Source organism: Centruroides sculpturatus, unplaced genomic scaffold, assembly GCF_000671375.1.
Source record: "Centruroides sculpturatus isolate CEXI.00-Female unplaced genomic scaffold, Cexi_2.0 scaffold696, whole genome shotgun sequence".
Classification (NCBI taxonomy): Eukaryota; Metazoa; Arthropoda; class Arachnida; order Scorpiones; family Buthidae; genus Centruroides; species Centruroides sculpturatus.
The window spans coordinates 387,531-412,364 of NW_019384932.1; the positions used below are offsets into that span (position 1 = coordinate 387,531).

General features: G+C 30.3%; 1 protein-coding gene across 2 annotated transcripts in view; it reads left to right on the forward strand.

The window, feature by feature from the left end:
• Positions 1 to 275: 275 nt before the first annotated feature.
• Positions 276 to 24,834, forward strand: part of LOC111632022 (ankyrin repeat domain-containing protein 29-like) — a 36,008-nt gene continuing 11,449 nt past the window's right edge. Inside the window, exons 1-6 of one of the 2 annotated variants that reach the window (XM_023376376.1) lie at positions 276 to 430; positions 9,899 to 10,009; positions 17,119 to 17,217; positions 18,766 to 18,864; positions 18,938 to 19,036; positions 23,795 to 23,893. In XM_023376376.1, the coding sequence (XP_023232144.1) occupies positions 419 to 430; positions 9,899 to 10,009; positions 17,119 to 17,217; positions 18,766 to 18,864; positions 18,938 to 19,036; positions 23,795 to 23,893 (519 nt within the window). In that variant the 5' untranslated portion in view covers positions 276 to 418. Of the gene's footprint in view, positions 431 to 9,662; positions 10,010 to 17,118; positions 17,218 to 18,765; positions 18,865 to 18,937; positions 19,037 to 23,794; positions 23,894 to 24,834 lie in introns of those variants that run through there. The other variant, XM_023376375.1, reaches the window with a different exon arrangement.

A 24,834-nucleotide genomic window follows, 5' to 3' on the forward strand; every position in this document is an offset into this window, starting at 1 on the left:
TCATCGAACTGAAATCGATCTAACAGCGCAACATACCTTATATAAATAAATAATTTAATATCATTCTAATAAATTTAATAATAAAATAAAATAAATAGTAATATTAATAAAAAAATTTTAATTGATATAATACCCACACCACACCAAATAAAAAATGTATATATATAAGATAATATAAAAATTAAAATATTTAATATATATAAAACTTTTTTATTAGCTGATTATATATGATTAATATAAAATTCAACAAAGCAGATAACAATATCATACTTTATTACGGCAATTATTACGTCACGCAAACGTCACACAGACAACTGTAAATATGGCTGGTATCGGTTAAGTGCACGTGTATTGACTTGTGGTCCTCGAAAGTGTGAAAGGTATCGGAGAGTTACGTCATCTCAGCAGTAAAGACAACATGGCTATGAGGGTAGGGTGACGTTTCAAATTGTAATTTTTAAATTATAACTTTATGACTTACCTTCTGTACCATTCTATAAATTATTATATTAAATTGTTAATAGATGTGAACGTTAATTTTTTCGGATAATGATGTTATTTAAATAATTTTCTAAGCGTTAATTACACTTAAGTGGTCTGATATCGATCGGAAAATTTACAGTATCTCAACGTGAAAATCGATTTTACTTTTCGTTAAAGTTTTTATTTATCAAGGGGGTGGTTTGCTTGACGATAATATTTTTCATACAAACTGCTTATAAAAAAATTAATAGAGTAAACTAATTTAGTTAAATAATATTATATAAAATTAAATATTATCTTATATTTCTGAAAAGTGTGTAATCTTTGAAAGAAAAATATTAATTTATCTTTTTTTTTTAATGTATTTATTTGTATTACATCTATAAATCTGGAGGATTTTTTTATGTATTAAAATTAATGTATGAAATATATATATAAAAATACATTAAATATAGTCTGATATTAATTTATATTTAATTAGATATAGGATTATAAATTACACATTATGAGAGAGGTGAAATGCTGCCCATCCCTTTCTATAAAACTATAAAAAAAATAATAAATAANTAAATATAAAAAAAACATTAAAAAGTTGTAACACATTAGTCATTTCCGTTTGCTTAACTTTATATTTTAAATATCAGATATTATTTTTACTTTTCCTACTCTGTTATATATATCAGAGGAAAATTATGGCGATCAGTCAAAAAAAAAATTGTAATAAAACAAATTTTTCATTTTGATTCACCGAAATAAGTGATTTTTTGTATTCAAATTCCTTCAAATTTTAGTCAGTTCTTGGTCTTGAAAGCGTACTTCAGACGGATTAATGAATGACCATCACTCTTCTCATTTTTTAGGCGCTTTAATAGTCCGTTTGTTGTAATCCTATTTTGGCATTGTGCACATCGAATGATTTTCATGGAAGCCAAAGTTTTTTTGTTGGAATTTTGAGCGGTCTTTCCGCATCGTATCTTGTAGTTACATAAAAGTCTTGTATTTCCACACGAATGTCAAATGGTGTAATGAGTGGACGTGATTTTCTTAATTTCTTTGATTCGATCTTCTCTCTTTTTAATTTTGCGTTGTCCATTCTTTGATTTCGATCGTCAATAATTAGTCGAATATTGTTATTTGATAATACAAATTGTTTCGATTGTTTTTTATTTGTTTAATTATTTCGTATGTCAATCTTTTAATAATTTAATTTAAATGTTATATTTATTAAATTTAGATTCTTCGTATACAGTAATTAAGGCATTATCTTAGTTTTATATAGCTTAAAGATTTATTAATTTATAGTAATTACTTCATTCAATGTGTTTGCCTGCTGAGTGTTTCAGTTTTCCTGCTGATTTTTGCAGTATTGTTTATAAGAAGTTCCCAATCTTTTACGTGCATTCATCCTCATATAAAAGATATTCTTTTCAATCGATCACCTTAAAATTTTTATGCCATTTTCCATGATTTTCCGTAATATATCAAGTAAATTATTAAATCGGTTAATGAATTTCCCACATGATTGTTATTATTCTTAAGGGCTATCCATAAATTACGTCCGCATTTTTTTTTGAAATTTTTATTCTCCCTCTCTTCTTGTCTCAATTTGCTCAACTTTCCATAAACCTTTCTTTTCTTCGACGTCCAACTAAACTCAATCTCCATTTAAATATTTATCACTTTATGAATGATAGAAATCATAAGTAGAAACGAAACATAAATTTGCATAAACTGTATAAAATTTAATAAAATAAAAAAGAAGTTAATGTAGGCTTTAAAAAAACAAGTATACAAGAAAATTTCAGTTATTTTCTTCATGAAAATAGAAAATTTTAAGCTGTCTTTTCAAGCGAATACAGCTATCAGAATCAACATGCCACTGAAGCAATCGTTATCAGTTATTAGTTACTGTTATCAGTCTCCATTAGTACTTTAAACGTTAATCGAAATAGCAATTTAACTATTATCATGTGGGCAACAATGTGATAATACTTAAATTGCTATTTCTTTCTTCAATTAATCTATAGCTGTTGTTATAAACCATGGAGTCAGATATAGACTCCCTGGGGATCAATGGAATTTTGAAAGGGATCGATAGAATTGAAGAAGTCAATTAGGGTCGATGAAAAAGTCAGATACTTATTGTACTTTTTCAATAATTTCAGATAATTTTCAAATAAGAGGGCTGTCCACAAATAATGTCCACACTGGAAGGGAGGGACAAGTCGAACAAAGGGAGATGGTTGAGCTTCAGTGAACGTCCATTTTATTTCATTAAAGGAGAGAAGTTAAACATGAATAATTCGAATAAGAATCAGAAGTGATATTTGCCTTACTTTTATTTATTTTTTTAATAGACTAATTTATAATTTAAGAAAAAAATAATGCTTTGATACAGGCCCAGATGGATAGAGACCCCAAGACCATTTGGCTCGGGCCTTAGCCATGAGACTAAATATTGGGTTTTTTTACAGAAGGAAAATATGGCGATCGGTTAAAAATTATTTCCCAAGATGTTTTTTATATGTTAGATGCAAAAGTTTTGATAATTTAATATCCCTTTTGTTTTCTCGGATGTCTATATGGCCTGTAGGGCGGCATCAATGGCCGTTTCAAAAGAGTTTAGGCTGATTGCTGACTAGTCGACTAGTCATTAGCAATCGCCAGATCCATTTTAGCCATTGGAATTATCCAGTTTCAAAGGGTGTAAAGGCAAATATTTACAAGAAGGTAGCGGATGGAATTTCACACACTAATAATTTTATATAAAACACTGTAAAGTAAGTTTTCTTTAATCAAGTTTGAAATAGAAATTGGTACTATGATTCCTTTGTTAAAATTTGAGTCTAACAAATTCAGATTTTAACGATTTTTAACTGCTCTTTATCAAGTCTAAAATAATTAGAAAAATGTATTTAAATATGAAATAAGGTATAAATTTTTATAACTTTCTTTTGTATTCTATACAATGTAACAGTAAATATAAAAAAAACATTAAAAAGTTGTAACACATTAGTCATTTCCGTTTGCTTAACTTTATATTTTAAATATCAGATATTATTTTTACTTTTCCTACTCTGTTATATATATCAGAGGAAAATTATGGCGATCAGTCAAAAAAAAAAAAAATTGTAATAAAACAAATTTTTCATTTTGATTCACCGAAATAAGTGATTTTTTGTATTCAAATTCCTTCAAATTTTAGTCAGTTCTTGGTCTTGAAAGCGTACTTCAGACGGATTAATGAATGACCATCACTCTTCTCATTTTTTAGGCGCTTTAATAGTCCGTTTGTTGTAATCCTATTTTGGCATTGTGCACATCGAATGATTTTCATGGAAGCCAAAGTTTTTTTGTTGGAATTTTGAGCGGTCTTTCCGCATCGTATCTTGTAGTTACATAAAAGTCTTGTATTTCCACACGAATGTCAAATGGTGTAATGAGTGGACGTGATTTTCTTAATTTCTTTGATTCGATCTTCTCTCTTTTTAATTTTGCGTTGTCCATTCTTTGATTTCGATCGTCAATAATTAGTCGAATATTGTTATTTGATAATACAAATTGTTTCGATTGTTTTTTATTTGTTTAATTATTTCGTATGTCAATCTTTTAATAATTTAATTTAAATGTTATATTTATTAAATTTAGATTCTTCGTATACAGTAATTAAGGCATTATCTTAGTTCAGTGGTTTTTATTAAATCCTGTTTAGCTTAATAATGTTAATGGAATTTCATACACTGAGAGAAGAAACTTTTCTTCTCTGTGGTAGATACAGAATTCTATTTTCTGTTATTATTTTTATTTTTTTCGGCTCTGTTATAGGAAAAGTATGACAAATTCGAGGGTTTTCTGTTTGTATGGATCCCCATAGTTTAGAGTATGTGTGGGGGGAGCACGCTTTTGTTCACCCACTTTGAAATAACTTATTAACTCCTGTGCCTTTTGTCGAAAATTTCTGAAATTTTGCAAGAAGGTTAGTGTATTAGGTAGATTGATGACATTAAATTTTGGTGGTTTAAGATCGAGGAGGTGGGGAGATAGAGGGGTGTCATGTGTCATATCTCGAGTAGGTCTGACTTAATGAAGATTACACTCGTTATTAGCATTTACAATTTTTTATTATAAAACTCACACCTACCCACAAAATTAAGCTATTTTATAGTAATTAATAATATAAAAAGCTTTTAAAATAAAATCTCATAACAGATGGCGCCACACAAAGTTTTAAATGCCGCCGGAAAAGTTAAGCAACTCGTTGTTGGATATTTTTTTTATGATTGATTTGATAAAAATATTATTTTGTAATCCATCTTAATTATTGTACATATAATTTCTAATAGTAAGTTATATTTTCTATAATAATGTAAACATTTTATTATATATTTGATGTTATAATTGGGTAGACCGCGTAGGAGTAATAAAATTGTGATACCTTGTTACAATTAACAATTGTCCTTACTTAATTTTAAAATTTAACCGCTCTTTGACATTATTTAACGTACCGAATAACAAGTAACCTTTGACATTATCTAAGATTAATATTTTAACAGGAAATCTACAAGTAATCAACAGGAATTGGATACTTCTATCAAGTGTATAATATACTAACAACACTAATTAATTGTGCATTATAATGTATTTCTAAGAATGAAGAATTGAAGAGTTATTTTTCGTTTTTATAATAATGCTTAAACAAAATAACATTGTGTGCTTATCACAAACATTTATTACTTTACATTTTCTCTTTAATATGGTTTAAATCACTTGTATTTGCTTAATGTAATAACTTGATACTAATGAAAGAATTATGTATTTATTATTAATGATTTATCTCTAATTTCATCTGCTTATTTAAAAATATAAGCTAAATTGAGAGAATTTAACACTAAAGCTCGTCCCTTCTTAACTTAAACTCGAGTACATTTGTGCTTTACATGTTCATTATCGTAAATACTCGGGTCACTAAATGTATATTTTAGTTACTAAGTCTACTAGTTTTTTACCTTTTCCCAATCCAACTTCATCAATCCCCTAACCTTCAAAAGCCCGAGCAACACCGGGCACAAGCAGGGTGTTTTTCAATAAAATATGATAGATGTGTAGACTACCATATACGATTTTTTCTTTAACTTCCTGTTCGGGTGCCTCCAACTATTAAAATGCAAAGTATATACGAAAACTCCTTTGAAAATATTACGGTTCGTTTATACAATTTTAAGATAGGACGAGTTAAACTGATGTCGCCCACGCAATCCATTTTGTATTGATCTTCAAATGAAAAAATCTAAATTAAAAAATTAATTTTGTTTTTACCAACGAATTCTATTTATTTTTTCTTGAGAAATCTAAGTTAGCAGGATAAAAATGACATTTTAAGCAGTTGACGAATCATAGAAAACGGTGGAAATTCCCAACTTATCGATTAAAACATCGATTTTAAACTTAAATAGCATGCAAAAGTACTACTTATCATACAAATAATCAAAGGCAAATATTTACAAAATATATTTTTCTATTAGCGAATGAAATTTTAACTTATCTTCAAATCTTATGATATGAAGTTTGTATATTATATATTATTTTATTTATATGTATATCAGATTTTACATATTAGAACTATAGAGGAGAAGGTGGTATTATGGAACCCCAATTACATTTTAGTGAATTGTAAACAAGGTATCATAATTACACCCACATTTTTTGTGCGAAAAGTACCGGTAACTAGTAAACTAAATGTTCCTAATTGGATTTTTCGGTAGTGTAACTATAAGTATGGTTTTTGAAGGCTTTTGTACAAAAAGTCCGAAAGTAGGCTTAGAGAAAATCGGGTGGTAATATGGAACCTTACTGTACATTTTCAAAAAAATGCTTTAATGTAGCCAAAAACAAATAGGAAAGTACAAAGAATGTTAAATAATTACCAAATTATTTACTCCAATGTATTTTATCGCAAAAATGCTTTTATAATAGAAAAATATGACCTCCATCAACAATATATATTCCAGCAGCTTTTTTTCGATATTCTTATTAAGAATTGACTTTCTACCTAATGTCTTATTCACAAATTGCTCCGGATGAATGTCTGATTGCAAATAGAAAGTTCGGAGGAGTTGAGTTCCATATTACTGTAAAAGCACCAAAGGGGTCCGTATTTCACGCATCGCCGTCTCGAATTAACTTATGTCTGTCGAGACCAAAATTTAAAAAACGTGAACATCACGCAGATTAATATGTACCCCTAAGTCTCTGGAACGGAATACATGCAACAGTGAACCTACAACTACACGATTTATATTTTAAAAATAATTAAATTCACTTAGCATTCAAAACTTGCGAATTTTGAAAAAAACAAATTTGCTGATTAAATACGGACAACTGTTTAACTGAAGTAAAACGGGTTTTCCTCTTGCTATGGATGTCTGCCTAGTTCAGTTCATCCACATTCCGCTACAGTTCGCCTTTATTATCAGTTCGAAATGGGGTGGTTCCATAATACCCGCAGTGTTCCATAATACCACCTTCTCCTCTATATATTTCTAAATAAACGTTTATAATAAATTCCTTTAAAAATATACATATTATGTAAATATACTGTACGTTATATTCGGTGTCTTTTTATTATACATTCAGTTGATGTCCACCAGTGCCCAAGTGGATAAAACCGCTGAACACTGGTAGTTAGTCACCGCCGTGGGCGCCTCGCCAACAAGCTTGCCAAGTGGTGTTTTTCGGGTTTTCTTCATGTTAGTAACACTTAATAGGGGTCAGTTTCTCATAGAAAGTCTTTCCGAGAGACATCCCTCAGTAAATCAGTTTCAAAACAAATGTTTAGTTGCAAATTTATCGGCGCACCTTAAAATCGGGGGCGTGCAATAGAAATGAAATTCTGCCCGTGGAATGGTAACAAAAACTTCATTACAGCGTTACAGTACAATGATACATCATTGATATGGTTACCATAATTCTAGAACGGCAATTCCGGACATTTATCCTATTACTTTAGAAAAGAATAAAATTTAGTATTATTAACATAAGTTAAATGATTTAATCCTGTTTTATAATACAGAGTTTCCTATAAAAGTATAAGACGAAAAGATCAAAATACAAATTACAGAAAAACATTTAATCTACACGTTATGTAACTGATGAGAATGATTGTTCTTGTTTTAGCTCTATTGCATTGTATTTTTCACTACATAATACTTTCCTTAATAGCTTTTTATTAGATTTCATATAGTCGTTAAAGTCATTACAAGAATATATTGAATTCACTTTCACGTGTACATTTTACGACTGGCGCTTGTAGTCGACACCTGTCGGGTGGAAAAAAAATGGAGAACATCTTTTTTCTAATGGTGCCGATGCCCACGGTAAACACATTAATTCGATTAACAACGTTTTACGCGCCACTGACAAGAACACTTTCGAGGGCTGAAAAAAAATTACGCTAAACCTTTCTAAAATTGCTGTAAAATACGTAAAAATCATTTTACCAACACATTTTTCAAAATTAAAAAATTCTATTTGCAATATAAAATGTTTAAGTTAATTCGGTTATTTTATTCATATTGAAGACACTTGTGGCAAACTTTGAGTAATAAATTATCGTTGCACCTATAAATAATTTCTTTTTCTTTGTTTCTTCCTTACATAAAAAGTCCCGAACACAGTCCTGAATGTTGTCATGATACCAGGACTCCGCGGCCGGATGGCCGAGCGGTCAAGGTTGCAACCTACAGCTCTAGGGAACCCGGGTTCGAATCCGAACGGGTCGAAAAATCCCCAGGAATTTTTCGGGGGGTGGTCCGTTCGGATTTGTCGGGCCCCGCCCCTCATTACCCGGCAGCCGCATTGTGGGCCTGGCCGAACCCATAATGGGCTTGCAAAAAGAGGCCCTCTTAGTGCCCAAAGGGCGGAAAGAGTTAAAAAAAAATGATACGAGGACTCCGCGCCAAACCCGGACATTTGGTTACCCGAATCATTGAAGTTTCATCACAAATATTGCATATTAATAAGTTTATCCATTTCTGACATTGATCCATTTGCATTAATTTTCAGACTGTTTGCCATTTTCTGATTTGTAATATTTGTGTTTGATTTGTTCTTCAATGATGAATCCATGTGCTGATGTTTGTAATGAATTTTTTATTCTGTGTGCAGAATTTGGTTATTTTGCTTTAAGGCGTATCTAGCGATGCAACAGAGTATAATTAATTACAATTTTTGAACATTAGTATCATATTAATCTAAGTTTGCTACATTTTTTAAATGATAATGGTAAAGAAATACGATGGTTAATGAGTAATGAATTTTCATAAATAATGTACTGTACTGTACCCTACTTTTGTATTTCAACGCAGTAATATTATTTAAAAATTAAAGAATTTTAAATGAAATCGTTGAAAGCGGAATCTTCAAATAGAATTTATAAGTTAGTATATTATTGCAACATATTTTCCAATTGTCTGGATCTTTACTTTCTAGTATATTGAGCCGTGTCGGTTTAGGTATCAGCCTACGGCTTTGGGGACCTGGAATTGAATCTGTAAAGTCGAAAAACCTCATAAATCCAGGATACACCACCATAAAAAAATAGTGGTCTATTCTGGAAATATTGGGACCATCAAACGACCTGTGGGCACTAGAAGGGCCGTTTTAACATACCTATCATGGATTCGGCCAGATTTACAAGGAGGCTGCCTGATGACGAGGGATGTGGCTTGACATTCAGAAAAGATCGTCCATAAAAAATTCTTTCGTTTGAATTCGATTCCAGCCTCTCACTTGTCAGTGCGACAAGTCGACGCATTAATCGTCTCGAATCTGGACGGGTCGAAAAATTTTAGGAATTTTTCGGGAATGGTTTGTCCGGATATATGAGGCCTGCCACCAACATGGGCTTGGCCGAATTCATAAAGGATTTGTTAAAATGGCCCTCAGGGCGGAAAGAGTTTAAAAAAAAACGCTTCACTAGATTAGCGGTAGGCAAAGCGCAGTGAAGAATACGACCGTCTCGATATTATAATTATTCAAAAATATATTATAATATATATATTAAGTTATAAATAAATAAATATATGTAATCTCTCGCATAAAATACATAAATATTATTTTTAAAAAATAATTTAAAAATAAATATGAAAATTACAAGAGACCTCTAGTGACGAACACAAGAACTTGGCAAAATAAACGACGTGATGTTTACTATTCGCGATAATCGTTACGAAAATTAATTTGGATTAATGATTTGTTTATATTTATTATATTTATAAACATAAATTATAATTAAAATAAGCTAATGAAAGTCGGCGAAGCCAGTAATTTTAGATACGAGAGAAATGACATTCTCACTTTTGTAGAGATGCCCTTTCAAGGATTTGCAGCTAGCAACTTCACTTATTTTTCATTCCAGAAAGAGACTCCTACAGCTCATCAGCTTCATTTAGCTGCTTTAAAGGGAGATCTGACTAGTCTCGTCACAGTTCTGGATAGTGGAAAAGTCTACATCGACTGCACTGACGTAGTAAGTAGTTTATGTTTATATTTACAGGGTAAAATTGCAGTTTCCAATGAGCTAAAAGTCAAACAAACCTGTACTGTATGTACGACCCTTGGTGAGATATTCGCCTCCAAAGATCGGTTTTTACCGTGTATTGGTACTACCGTCTATTCTTTATGCTCCATAATGGTCGAGACATGTGTAGTGCTTTGCAATGTATATATATTATTTTGTGTGCTTTTGTTTTTTCCCTCTGTCCCGTCGTTATTTCGGTGATACCACTTTTTCCTGGCCTACAATATGTTGGTGTCTGGATTGGGTCGTGTGGGGAGGGAGGATATCCGCTCAGGGAATATAAAACATCTGGAGTCATGTGTATAGGACATCTTTTTTTGTGCTCTCCGTCGTGCTCGTATCCTGCTTGTCACTCGTACCAAAAGAGAAATAGTTATGAAGAAGGACGTTGGAGAAATGGATGACCACGCATCTACTGGAATAAAGAACAGTGGAGAGTGATTGAGGACCACAAGAAGAAATCCATCCCCATTGCATCTTGTACATTGGAACATTGAGTGAGCACGTGCTCGAGACAAATGATGGAAGAAAGCTTTGTTTGAGGACATTAGTTATTTCTACCTCCTTTCTTGTATGTTCAAGGAAAGAAATCATAAGTGTTTTGTACATGGTTCTCGATTGCTATTTGCCAAGGAACCCTTCTGTGAACCGCCGGGGAGGTCGGGAACCATCAACTCTTCCTTTTCGGCTACAGGTCGTTAAACCTGCTCACTTGCCAAGATGGCTAAATTTCGAATGTGGTCCCGAAGGGTCAGGATTCTTTTTGTCAGGTCGAGTGGAGGAGGTGAGAGGGATTGTCAACGAGGCATGGGTAATATGCGAGTAAATGACACCATTTAACAATGGAAACAACGATTTATTAGATTAACGAAAAAATACCGATTACAAAATCTAACATCTGGAGAAATTAATTTAGTTCGCTAGCTCCTAACTCGCGGAGAGAGAGTTTACATTTTATGCTCCATACCTCTGGTATATTTTTAATGTAGATGTTAGGTTGATGCCCTTATTCTTCCGATCGACACACAAAGTTAAAATCCTCCGAGACTTAATCCTTTTTGACCAGCCGTAGATGAGAGACTCCCCCGAGGAGGGGGAAAGCAGTTGCTTTTATAGCTTTGGACTGGGGAAATTAGTCAGGTGATCCTCTATTGTGAGAGGTAGAGTTGGTCCTGCAGGTGTGGAGGTTAAAGTTGTCCATGGGACCAAAACAAAATGACAAATTCAGACTTTAACTATAAACTTTTGTCTTGCAGCAGAGGAATGTCTTTGTTCGAGGGTTGAATGTTTATATTAACGAGGAAAGTTATACGTTTCTATTGATATTTGATTCTTTTTTCCAACAATGTTATTTTAACGAGGAGGCGACAAATTTATTTCACATACGTCAAAAATTTAGGGGCGAAATGAACACTTTTGGGCTTATTCTGAGGTCAGATCTCACATTCACTCCATGCTTTCTTTAAAATTGCACTTATTATAGTGTGATTTTAAATCTTTTGATTGTCTCTCACATGTTAGAGTGTATTATGGTAATGTATTGTAAATCGTCAAAGGAAGTGTGAATTGCATGACAAATTGCATTATATGCAAGCATTGCTAAACCCAATATATAATATAGCTAAATACCAACCAAATGCTGAAATTTTATCAGGCTAGTTTAAGGCTAATTATTAAATGAATTACATAACCAAATTGACTCTAGAGGTAAGCATTAGGCGCCATCTCGTATTAACATTAATAATTATAAATAAATTAATTAATTTAAATAATTTATAACCTAGTTTAGAATTTAGTAATTAACCTTAAACTAGCCCAATATAATTTTGGCATTTGGTTGGTGTTTAGCTAAATTGCATTATGGTTCTGTATCGTGAATTGGAATAGTTGAATTAAACTCCAACTTGTTAAGCTGACTCGCTCGTTGTTTCTGTTAGTTCTGCAGATCTACTTTCTATGGAACCATTACACTTGTCATTGCTTGCCTTGACCAATGTAGAGCATACAGTATAGTGTGCACTTTAGTGCTTGCTAACACTCATACCTCATCCCCCCACACCTTCTAAAACTATATAACATCAAGTACTCCACGAATGGTCGAATGGGCTATGCAAAGCTGGCATAGTTGTGTCGGCTAAATAGCTAAATGTGATGGTCTTAGCGGAGCAACACAATTCCTAATTGAATGCAATCTGGAAGTAGGCTGATTTTGGGGGACTGTATCTTGCAAAGGGTTACATGTAGAGATATGGTTTCTTTGACTTTTTTGCTCCTATATGGGTATGTTGTACAGCTCTGATAAGGCCCCAATTGCCTCATTCAGAGCTACAAGTATACAACTACATTTGTACCCATTTACAGTATGTATGTTGTGAGTAGAAGTTACTTTCAGGTAATATATATATATGTAAGTATACTTCTACTGTGCATAAATTTAGTGATGTGCCAGATATCCATATCCGTATCCGCGGATATCCAAGGGGAAAAAAAGATCTGTATTTGTATCTGTATCCGTTACTTTTTAGCGGATCTTTAACGGATCTTTTATCTTAATGAATTTCATTACTTATATGAAATTTTAAAGATATGTAGCAATAAAATATTAATAACTTCAATTCAAATCACTTTTTATTTTTTAAAATCACATATTTGGCACATTCACATTGCAAAAATTTTATCATGCAAAATTCATTTACTATCGTAAAATATTTCCATATTACACTACTAAACTTTTTTGTTGACATTGTTTTTATTTTAATTTAACTCAACACTCTCCAAAAATACAAACGTAATCTACACTATTCCGTGTCACACTAAACTATAAACAAAAACACGCGCAGTGCAAGTCAAAACACGTCAATTTACTAATGCAAAGTGTCAACTATTGGTCCAAGGTCACACGCACTGGCGCTGACTGAGTACGAAAGTTGAGATCCGTATCTGTATCCGTATCCGCGGATATACATTTTTAACAATCCGGCACACCACTAATAAATATACACATGATATTGGGTTGTTCAGAAAGTAATATTGTTTTTTGTGGAATAAAAACAATTTTGTAATATATAAATATTTTATTGAATTATATATTGACCATTTTGGTCAAATACCTGTTGCCATCTTTCTAGTAGTAGCATGATTCCATGTTTATAAAAGTTTTGATCTTTGCTTACAAAAAACTGATTCAAGTGATTTTTGGATTTTCGACATTCTCATTTGAAGTAAACATTTCACTGTTTAAAAAGTTTTGTAAAGACTGGAACACTAATCTGAGAGTGCCAGATCTGGCAAATATGTTGGGTGTGGTAGAACATCCCATTCAAGCAGTTTCTGACCAGTTACCAAACTTGTGTGAGATCTAGCATTATCATGGTGAAACACTACACCTTTTCTGTTGATAAATTCTGGCTTCTTCTGTTTGATTGTATCACCTAATTTGTCCATTTGATGGCAGTACACTTTTGAATCAGTTGTAAAATTGTCTGATAGAAGCTCAAAAAAGTTTCCCTTAAAATCCCACCAAAAAGAACATGTGAAATCCCTTTATCGAGCTTCGAAATGAAACCAAGTCATTTCAAATGATCATTAACAGTTCAATTTGACAAATTTTATCTCTTAGCTTAGCAATTTCTTGTATTGTTATTTGGCAGTTTGCTTCAATCAATACCTTTATTTTGTCTTCATTAGCTTCACCTGGCCTTCTAGAATGTGGTGCATCTTCAATATCAAAATTGCCAAAATGAAATTTTGTGAACCAGCTTTGGCACTGTTGTTCTGTCAACAGATCTTCTCCTACATGTTACACAATTTTTTTCTTGCTTGAACAGCATTTTTGGTTTTTGGTAATAAAAAGCAAAATATGCTGAAAATGCTGCTTTCGATTTTCCATATTTGATGGGACACCAAAATAAAAACAATTGCACAGAATTAAACAAAACTTTTTACAAATAAGCCTTGAAATGTCAGCTGTCAAAATATATAATGACAATATGGTTTAAAATGAAATTGGTGGGTAAAAATACAACTAATCCCTCTGGTGGTAAAAAAACGAAATTACTTTCCTATATATATATATAGGAATATATATATATATATATATATGTCATGAATCTCAAACCCTGTAGATCTCATTAAATAATGAATAATGAAATCATTTAAACAGAATAAGTATAAACAAAAACTTATAAAAAAGCCTTAAAAAAGACTATGTATTAAAAGTGTCTTTATTTTGTCCTTTGTAACACCTGAGAAAATAACAGTCACAGTGGAGTCGACCTTTCTTTACAGCAGGGGTGGCCAAAACTTGGCGCATTGGACAATTACAAGGCACTTCAGTTTGATCTGAGCAAAATTGCCAGATTTGGCTTTTTTGCGATTAAAAATATTATATAGAAAGATAAATTTTTTATAGTCTGTCTTGGCAAGTTCATTTGTTTCACAATTCGTTACAGTCTATTTTTCAGATAAAATGAATGTTCTCCACATAGTAAATTACAGTGTATGCATGTATTGTGAGTCTTGCGATCTTTATTTCCGATCAGTTTACAGGCGTGTAAATGGTTGAAAACATTTATTGTGATTAAAGTTATTCCAAGCTGATTTTCAGTGCCAATAATTGTGGTGCAGAGTAATCTTCACCAAACGAGACTCTGGCAGCTATAGCACCATCATCAAGCAATCACCCTCTCGTACAGGAGATCATTGCTGATTATTGTAAATTGGTGCTTCAATAAACTGTCATAAATTAATTAATTCAACTGCGTGATTAAGTTACTCCTTTTTCTATCCTAAGCGAAGCAGATTTATTCTTATCTCTATTTATCAACACCTATCATTGAATGTAAGACTGTATAAAAAGTGTTTGATTTATATGGCGCATCTGAACTCATCTGTCAGAAAATTGGCTCATTGTATGCAAAGGTTGGCCACCCCTGCTTTAAAGGCTTCTCATCTGCCTCAATATATAAAATGCTAAAGCTTTCTTAATGTATAATCTTTTTTGAGAAATTTTTTTATAAATTTTTTAAATTTGTACTTACTGTTCTGGACATTTTTATCAAACAAATAAGTATGTTTAAAATAAGTATATACATCATGCATACATATGCAGAAATTACTTAAAAGTAACTTCCACTCTGTTGTGAAGTTAATACTTATTCTGTTCTAATAAGATAGGTTTGATAAAAACCTCATCTTATATGTGAGTATATAAGGTATATTAAATACATGCAAGTACTTTTGACATATGAAATGTCGAAAGTACATGTATGTATTTAATTCATCAAACAAATAAATCTAATGCCAAAAGACAGTACAATTTCTTTCTAATAAAGAATGCTTTTACATATTGTGAAAGTATCCTTCAAAATCAAGATCTAATTGCATTTGAGGGTTCTTCATCAGTTTCAGAAGTTTTGAAGGTAATAGGAGAAAACATTAAGCACTTTGATATTTTCAAATTGATATGGTATGCATGGTTTATCTCCAAATTAGTTGATGAAGAGAAGTGTTTTAAATGTTAATCAAGTCTGTTATCCAGTGACATACAGTATATAAATCTTGTTATAAAAATACTGCATTTAGTCAATACAAAGAGAAGTCCTCTGCAAACTGGACTGTTCAGATTTAAAGATACAAATTTTATAATGAAACTCAATACAGACTTCAGAAAGAGGTCAAAAATGTTTGTATTTTGTTAAAATGTCATGTTACTGAAACAACTTATGTTTTTTTTTTTTTTTTGTAATGTATTTAGTGCATTTATTCAGTACACAAGTTTATTGCTAAGTTTAACACCAACCAAATGCCGAAATTCTATCGGGCTAGTTTAAGGCTAATTATCGGGTTTAGCGATGTTTGTACACAAGTTTATTGTTTCATGTACTTCTATGACAATTATCATCCACAATATTTGCTGTTGAAGAGCAAACAAATTGAATAATGGTAATAAAAATGTCCTTTTTTTTATTAACAAAATTGGTCCTGAATAACAAAAATTTTGTTTATATCTCATTGTCTTCCTAAATAAATTATAAATAAATATTATGTACAAATCCCATATGGACATAAATATTTGAAAATAATTTTTAAATAAATATAATAAATTGAAAAATACCAAGAATAAAGTAAAGTGAAATTTATAGTTTTATAAAAAAGTCACATTGATACCAAGATTTGAAATACCAACCTTCTGATTACAAAACTGGCATGCCCCACAGAGTTACTAGCCACACTATGAATGATAGAAATTCTAAAGGTTTTAATTGATTGTGTAATTTTCATCTTTAATTTTTTTGTTTAATTTTGAATAGTGCACCTTACTGCTTGGCACATATTAATTGTTGGGGATGCATTATATCTTCACTGAATTTGACCAAAATTGATGACCCCGTCATGCCCTTTCCTTGTTAGACTTAAACAAAGTTATTAATATATGACCAAAGTTGAGTTTTTGGAATTAATTTTTTTTTGTAAAAGTCCCTTCCTAATTATCCTATTTAGAATGTTTAAGAACTAAATTTGAAAGCTTTCCAAAAAATGATTTTTACTGAAGAAGTATTAAAGAAAATTGACTGTACTGTATCAAATGAATTTAATTATGAATTAATCATTTTAAATCTTTTTGAATGCTAATTTATTTATATTGGGTTAAAATTAAATGTAATTCTATATAATTGTTTTTTTTTTCAGTGTTGTACTGAGGAAAAAACCAGTTCTATGGTTTTGTGAAAAGAATTAACATGAAATAGAATTGCAAAAAATCTGTTTAATTATGCTGTTATTTATAAATTACACAATTAACCATTTACTTATTTATTTTCTTACAAAAAGTTTTAAGTTTTACTTCATAATTCAATAATAATAATTCAAATTTTGATTTTAAAAAATGCAGTCTAAATACATTTATGTTTTGTTTGATACTCTCATTGAAAATTATTCTTATGCTTTGTACTTTGTTGATGTATTCATTTTCCATACGATTGACCTGTGATAAAGAGATCAGTCTGTACTGTATTAAATATAATAATAGAGCTAATGATTGTTAATATTTTTAACAGGAAGGAACAACAGCTCTTATTCTTGCTTGTGCAAATAACCATTATGAATGTGCCAAAGTACTGTTGGAAGAAGGTTCAAATGTTGCTGCATGTAGAAAAGTAAGCTAAAAGTTATTTTATAAAGTTTTACTTTAGTACATGTGTACATATAAATTTTGCTTACATTACTAAATATAGAGTAATAACAAACAATTTTAATTACTATAAATAACACACAATTTTATGTTTCAGCAATATAATTTAATTTAAAATGCAAATTTTTTCATTCATTTTAAATGACCATTATCAGGTATATACATTATATTCCAGTTGTTTTATTGTACTGAATTTTATTTAATGTTGTTCAATAATATTGAAAATTAGCTAATTTTTCAAAATTGGCTGTAGAAGATTACTTTAAATTTTTATACTATTACTTTTATTCCATGATGACTTTCATAATAAAAGTAGTCAGTGTGTGCCTAATAGTCAGAATTATCCTGTGCATTCAGTGGGTAATCAATCTAACCATTTATTATTTGTTAAAATATTGTATACAGTATATATTAATCTGTGAAAAGCAAGGTTCTATTGTAATCAAAAATTGAAATGAAAGATTAATAATAATATTTTAATATATTTTGAAAAATTTCATTTAAAAAAAAAGCAAATTTGAATTTAAAAAATATCTTAAAAAATAAAATTGTTCTAATTGAATTTTTTTTAAAAACTTCTGTTTCCTTACAAATTCAGCAGGGAAATTTTTATATAATAATTAATTTGAATTTTGTGGAAAAGAAATAAAAAATATTATTAATCATTTATATATGCCTCTTGGTATATTTATCTGATTAATATTTCAATAAAATTAAATATTTTAAGATTTGAGATAAAATAATTGGTTATAAAATAAATAAATCTTTTTGAAACACAATTGTGCATAATCAGTCTGAAAATATTGTAAAGAAAAGCATTACATTTAAGAAGTATTTAGCTACATGTGCTTGGAGAGTTACATTTAACTCTTTAAGCTCTGAAAACCTTTTCTTTCTATGTACTTGAGATGAAATTGTTTTTACCCTTCAGGCTATTTGGAGAATTTGTTTAGCAAAAGCAGTCAAACAATTTTTCCTTCAGCTGATATTGTCTGAAACAGATTAAGGCAGTTTTGGCCATTGTCATGTTTAAAGAGCTGACATCATCAAAAGCCAGAAGAAAGAGCAATAGAAATATATACACAAAAAATATACGACATAAAAAAATTATAGAATTATATAAAGTAGAACTGTAGAATTATATATGCTTTATTCTGTATAATAACATATGTATGAAGTCAAATAACTAAAAACCAAATTGAAATTGCTACATAATGCTGTCATGATGATATGATAGGACATTATGGATTTGTTAGACAGTATGGATTTGGTTGTTGCCAGATTTAATACCAAGATGATGATGTCTAAAGGTTGCATTTATTCTTACATAATGTTTTTACTAGAATATAACGGAATATCTAAGCTTTTCATATAAAATTTTTGAATGGTAGGTGTTTTGTTCAGATGTCTAACAGCTGTATGCAGTTTGAAGCCACACTTTGAGTACTGTTGATAAATATAAAATATTAATCTCATTACAGGTAAAATTTAATTATTGTTGTTATATTTGCAGACTGGAACAACAGCATTATTTTTTGCTGCCCAAGGAGGTTATTTGGATATTGTACAATTACTTCTTAAATACAAAGCTCCAGTTGACACTCCAAGCATGGTGTATTTACATGTTAATTTATATCAATAGATTTATTAATATTTTATCATTAACAAATTATATAATAAATTAGGATGGTGGAACACCTTTGCTTGTTGCCTGTCAGTGTAATCAATTAGATATTGTACAAGAATTATATAATCATGGAGCAAATATTAACATACAGATGTCGGTAAGTTGAATTTAATTACTTCAATAAGATTTATTATTTATAGTTATTATCAAATTTCATAATATATATATATGTGTGTGTAAGTAAAAGGGGTTGATTCAAGAAGAAGGTAATGATTACTATTACTTTTAGTGCAGCAATTTTGTATTATATAAAAGATCTTTATCTATGTATTATCTTTTAAATCTTTTAGTAACAAACCTTTTTAAAGATGATTACTAAAAGAAATAGAAATATTTTGAAGAATATCTATGTTTATAGTTATAATTATTTTTCTAGTAAATTTCTGATAATTTATTACTTTGTTCTGCTTTTTATTATTAAAAAGAGGGTATTTTTAATTTAGTATGATAATAATGATGATGATGAAAATTGATAGAGCTGTAATTACAGATAAATCAATCTGTACCATTATGGCATGCCAGATATTATATTCATTTGTGAACCGCCGGGAGATTATAGGTCTCACTTTCTGGCGACAGGTCGTTAAACCTGCTCACTTGTCAAGATGGCTAGTTTTTCTTATTGCTGGTCCCTAGGGTTGGGACGCTCAAATGTCAGGCGAGTGGAGGGAGAGTATTTGTGGTCGACGATAAGGTGAAGGACATAAATGAGTAAAGGAGTCTACCATTTTAACAAGTAAAAATAAGAATTTATTGAAATAAACAAAATCGACAAAAAGACTATACAAATCTCTTTCTAGACTGCCTAACAGCTCGAGAGAGAGTTGACACACTTTTTCATACCTCTTTGTATGGTTCCTAGGTGAGTAAATCCACGTAGGCACTTAATTGTTCAATAAAAGGTGGGTTTAATTCAAATGGGCACAATAATAAAAAGTTTGTGGCTTTGGCGATGATCAGATAACGATGTTCATAGATCAGAATGTCGGCGGGTTCGAAGAATCGACATGATGTCATTGGTCCAGCTTTCGTTAAGAGACTCCCCCAAGAGGGGGTAAGAACTGTCTTTTATAGCTTTTTGTGAGGAATTTCCACCATGTGATCGGATGTTTATGAGCTAAAGGTTATAGGTGTTCCAGGGATCTAAAACAAGTGACAAAAGTTGGATGCTAACTATAAACTTTTGTGCAAGACGAGCTGCAAGTTATGTAGAGAACAATAGATGTTGAAAATTTACACATTCCCGGCTAAGATCAATTTTTTCTTCCAATTTGTTACATAAACGAAAGTAAAATAATTAAAAGTTTAGTTAATAAAAGAGCGGCATTTTCGTTAACTAAATTCCGAATCTCACACATTGTCAAATAAAATACATAAAATTATATATTTCTCAGACTTACTCATTTTAAACACACACAATATACAAAATAAGTTGTACTCACAATAAAACTGTAGAATCACTAAATACATAAAACTTGCCAAGAAAACCTGTAAAAAATGAATTATATACTTATTATGCTTTATTATTCTCTCTCTCTCTCTCTCTCTCTCTCTTACAAATTTTAAACCACAAAGATCAGTGTTTCTCAACTTTTTTTAATCCCAAGGACCAGTAGAATGCCTGAAAAAATTCTATGGATCATTAATTAATATATGTAGACTTGTTTTTTTTTTAAACCTATGCAGGTATTACCAACATTTGGGACATATTGTGCCATTTATAATAAATATAAAAGCATGTTTTGAATACATATGGAAACATAATTAATTAAGTTGGAAGTAAACTATTAAAAGTAGAACAAAGTTTTAATCTTTGTTAATTTAAGTTTTCCTGTGGACTATCTGTCCCATCATCATGACCACACGGTTGAAAAACGTTGACCTAGATTAAATAAAAGTCTAGCAATGTCCAGTCTTTAGTAACTTATTGACTACAGGAATATGATGCATGGCATCTAAAACATTTATTAACTATATTGTCAAGAAATTTTAAATTGCTGTTTCAAAAAGAAATTTTTCTGAGTTATGTGAAATCCTAGCTAATAGTTTGCAATATTTGTGATCTGAGGATGGGCTCACTGCCCAAAAGCACTAATATGAACTATTTGCATTTCATTTGTTCCTTTAAAGCAGTGGTTTCCAAAATGGGTACTACTGTCCCTAGTAGGTGAAAAGAAGCAAGAGGGCATTGGTGGGAGGGTCCTGATCAAACAGTGATCGTAGGTGAAGGATATGGTCACTGACAACTTTCCTTTTCTCCATTAAAACAGACAAGAAGAAACTTTGTGTTTAATGGCTTCCAGATGTGGAGAACAATGTGTGGTAAGGATACAAAGTATGAGGTTCATAGAAAAGCTTTTCTAAGAATATTTCCAAGTCTTTCTCACACAAGGGAAAAGGAGTTGGGATGTTAGATATGTTTATGGAACCAAGAGGTGGTGGCTCGAAAAAGTTCAGGTATCACTGTTTTAAAGCATTAATGTTAATTTTTAGTCCAGAGTTTTAATCTTTTCTACAGTTAAGCATCTGTTATAAGCTGTTCTGACAATTTATAAATGCAGAAAAATGTTCTAATTATGAAGAAAATATTTCAAATATATTCTAGACTAGAACTAAGATAAAATGTTTTTCACAGTTTATTAATTTATTTTTAATCCTTTTTTTAATGAAATTTATTTAACATAAATAGTTGAAATATTCGTATGATATATGTAATCTTTTAATTGAAATAAATATGGACAATAACCAATTATTGAATAATATGGACAATAACCATTTTTAAAAATATTCTAATAAAATTTATTAAAAATTTATCTAATAAAATGTAGATATATGTAATATAAATATATGCATAATACATATATATATATGTGTGATCAGATGAAAGAAGGACTTGTGAGGAGTTTGGTAACACTATGAGTTTGTGGTCATCACATGTCACATATTCCTAAGTGTAATATTAGCTTATCATTGCTATTTTAATTAAATGCTGAAATAACTGAAATTCTTATATTACAGAATAAATTATATATAAAAACATGTCTTTTTATATATTTCCAGCAATTCTTTATAGTTTTAATGAATTATAAAGAAATGCTTTTGGTTCATGCTTATGTTTTCGAATGATTTACAGGCCTTCTTCAGGTTAGAAGCCATTCTAATTGGAAGGAGTTATGCTGTGTTCCAAAGTGGAACAATCCAAATTTTATATGAAGTTATATACAAGATACATCAACGATGTTTTAATCATTTGGAAACAAAACCCAACATTGAAGAGTTTTTGCAAACTATTAATAACAATAGGTATAGTTTGAAATTAGTATTAGACCAATCAGACAAAACAAAAGTACACTATCTAGATCTGGAAATAGAGATTGTGAGAATAAAATACTCACAAATGTTTATCAAAACCAAATGTACCTTCCTTTTCGTACCTGCTACCTTTAATGATCCAAAGAGTTTTAAAATAGCAGCATTTAGAACACTTGTTCAATGAACTTACATGCATTGTTCTAGAAAAGAGGATACATGGCAAGAAATTGAATCTATTAAAAAGCTAGCAACAAAACATGGCTTGGTTAGAACTTTAAAAAACAAATCAGATAAAGAAGCAGAACAACAAAAACCTGATTGCAAATATGTAACAATTGAATTTGACCTCAGGTTACACAAAGTTTATTCTAGCATAGTGAAAGATATACAAATAGATATAACATTTAAAAGAAACCCAACAATATTCATGTTATTAACCAATGGAAAAGATTAAATAAATGAGAAAAAAGAAGCCTTGAGTGTGGCCATATTTCTAGAAGATTCTAGATTCAGCAGACAGATAACTTGTATAGACTCAACTAACAGATTGATTGAGGCCAGAATAAAAGAACATAAATGACATTCTTAAAAATTGTAACACTGCCTTAGCTCAATATTCAAGCCTGGGGTGCCCCCATATTAGGAAGATGCAAAATTATTAAGAAATATGTTTGAGGTACAAAAATTAAGAATAAGTGAAGCAATCGACATCTATAAAGCAGCAAGCCAAGGGCTTTGCATTAACAAAAATTTAAATAAATCAAAGAAACTTTGAACTGTTCCATTTTGGAACACAGCATCACTCCTTCCAATTAGAACAGCTTCTAACCTGAAGAAGGCCTGTAAATCAAGCTGGAAACGTTTGTTAGAACTATAAAGAAGTGCTGGAAATGTATGAAAAGATGTGTTTTATAAATAATTTACAAAAATTTTAGCTTATAGTAGAAGATTTAATTTACAGAATAAAGAACTTCCATAATGGAAATTGCATAAAGAAGAAAAGTTACTGAAAATCAAGACAGTGGTATACAAAACTATCCTGAATAATCTGTGCCTTTACAAACTTTTTAATAAGTAGCAACATTTGAACATTAGAAGCAAAGCCACTGAAATCTTTTAGAAGTACTTAGAAGTGAATCCAATGAACATTTAATGAGACTGGATAAAATCTTATAGTTCTCTTTACATAAATGTGAAAAGAAATAGATTTTGGCTTAATAAAGAAAGGATTGTGCATGAAGTTTTTATTTATTTACTTATTTAGAATTTACAATATTATTCCTCAAGTCCATAGTTATTATTGTTCTAAATTTAAGTGTTTTCTATAGCTTATAGCAAGGCAAAAAGCATTGCCAGCTCACAGCATCAAGTTTGACTGACAGAATTATTAGACTTCTCACTGCTTGCAGGCTCTTTCATTTAATTCTCTGATATATATTACATAATTTTTATATTCAAAAAGTTTGAAATTATTTCTTTCAAATTTAGTTTATAATATTAAAAAAGTTTAATTTCAAATAATTAAAAATCCATTTTCTCATAGGATAAAGCAACTCCGCTGTTTGTTGCTGCTCAAAATGGTCATCTTAAAATTGTCTCTTTTCTACTGGGTTTGAGTGCTGATGTTAATGCCAGACGAACAGTAAGTTTTGTTTGTATTATTTAAAATTTTCATAGATTTAAATAATTTTACAGTTAATTTTTTTTCTCTTGTTTAACCTGCTTCTAATTGTATTTTTATGCAAAAACATTCTTGAAGTATTGCTATATTTATCTTAATTTCTGGTCTGTTTTAATAGTTTTTCTTTTAATATTTCATTAAAAACTTTTAAAAAACAATTACAAATTTCAGTGACTTTTTTATTTAGGTAGTGTCAATTGTCTTACAGTTAGGAAAATCATAAACATAATTTGCACACTAAAAGTAAAGTTGACAAGTTCTTAAAAATAATTCATTAACAATAAAACAAATACTTAAATAAATATAAAATAACCTTCTAGTGAATATAACATATCAATTATGAGCAGCTGTTTTGAATTAATTTCTTTTTATTTTTAATATAAATGTGAGAATCTAGAGTTGATAAACTTATTTTAACATATTTTTGTTAAATTTTACTTGTTTTGTAAAGAAAGTTGATGAAAAGAAGGAAAGGGAACATCCTTTCTGTTTGAAAAAGATGATAAAAGATAACATCATTTCCCTTGAATTTGATAGTAAAGCGTGGGATTTCACACATCCTATTGCAAAAACTGTCTGGCTTTCATCATTTGTCAAAAGTGTGGAGAACTTTTTGACTAATTTGATTGGATGAGATTTTTGCTTAAAAAGGAGGGCCACTGCCAAAACAAAGCTCTCATTGGTTTGTCTCCAGCTCACTCTCCTTGGTGTTCTTGACCTTTTATGAGGCAAGATAGGCTCTTTGTCCAGTTTTTCTTATCCTGAGACACTCAATCTCTACTCAGTGTTCCTTGACCTCCCAAGAGGCAAGTTAACTCTCTACATCAGTGTTCTTGACCTTATGTAATGCAAGTTTAGACTCCCAATATGATTCCAAGTTCAAATGTTATTTGAATTTGGAA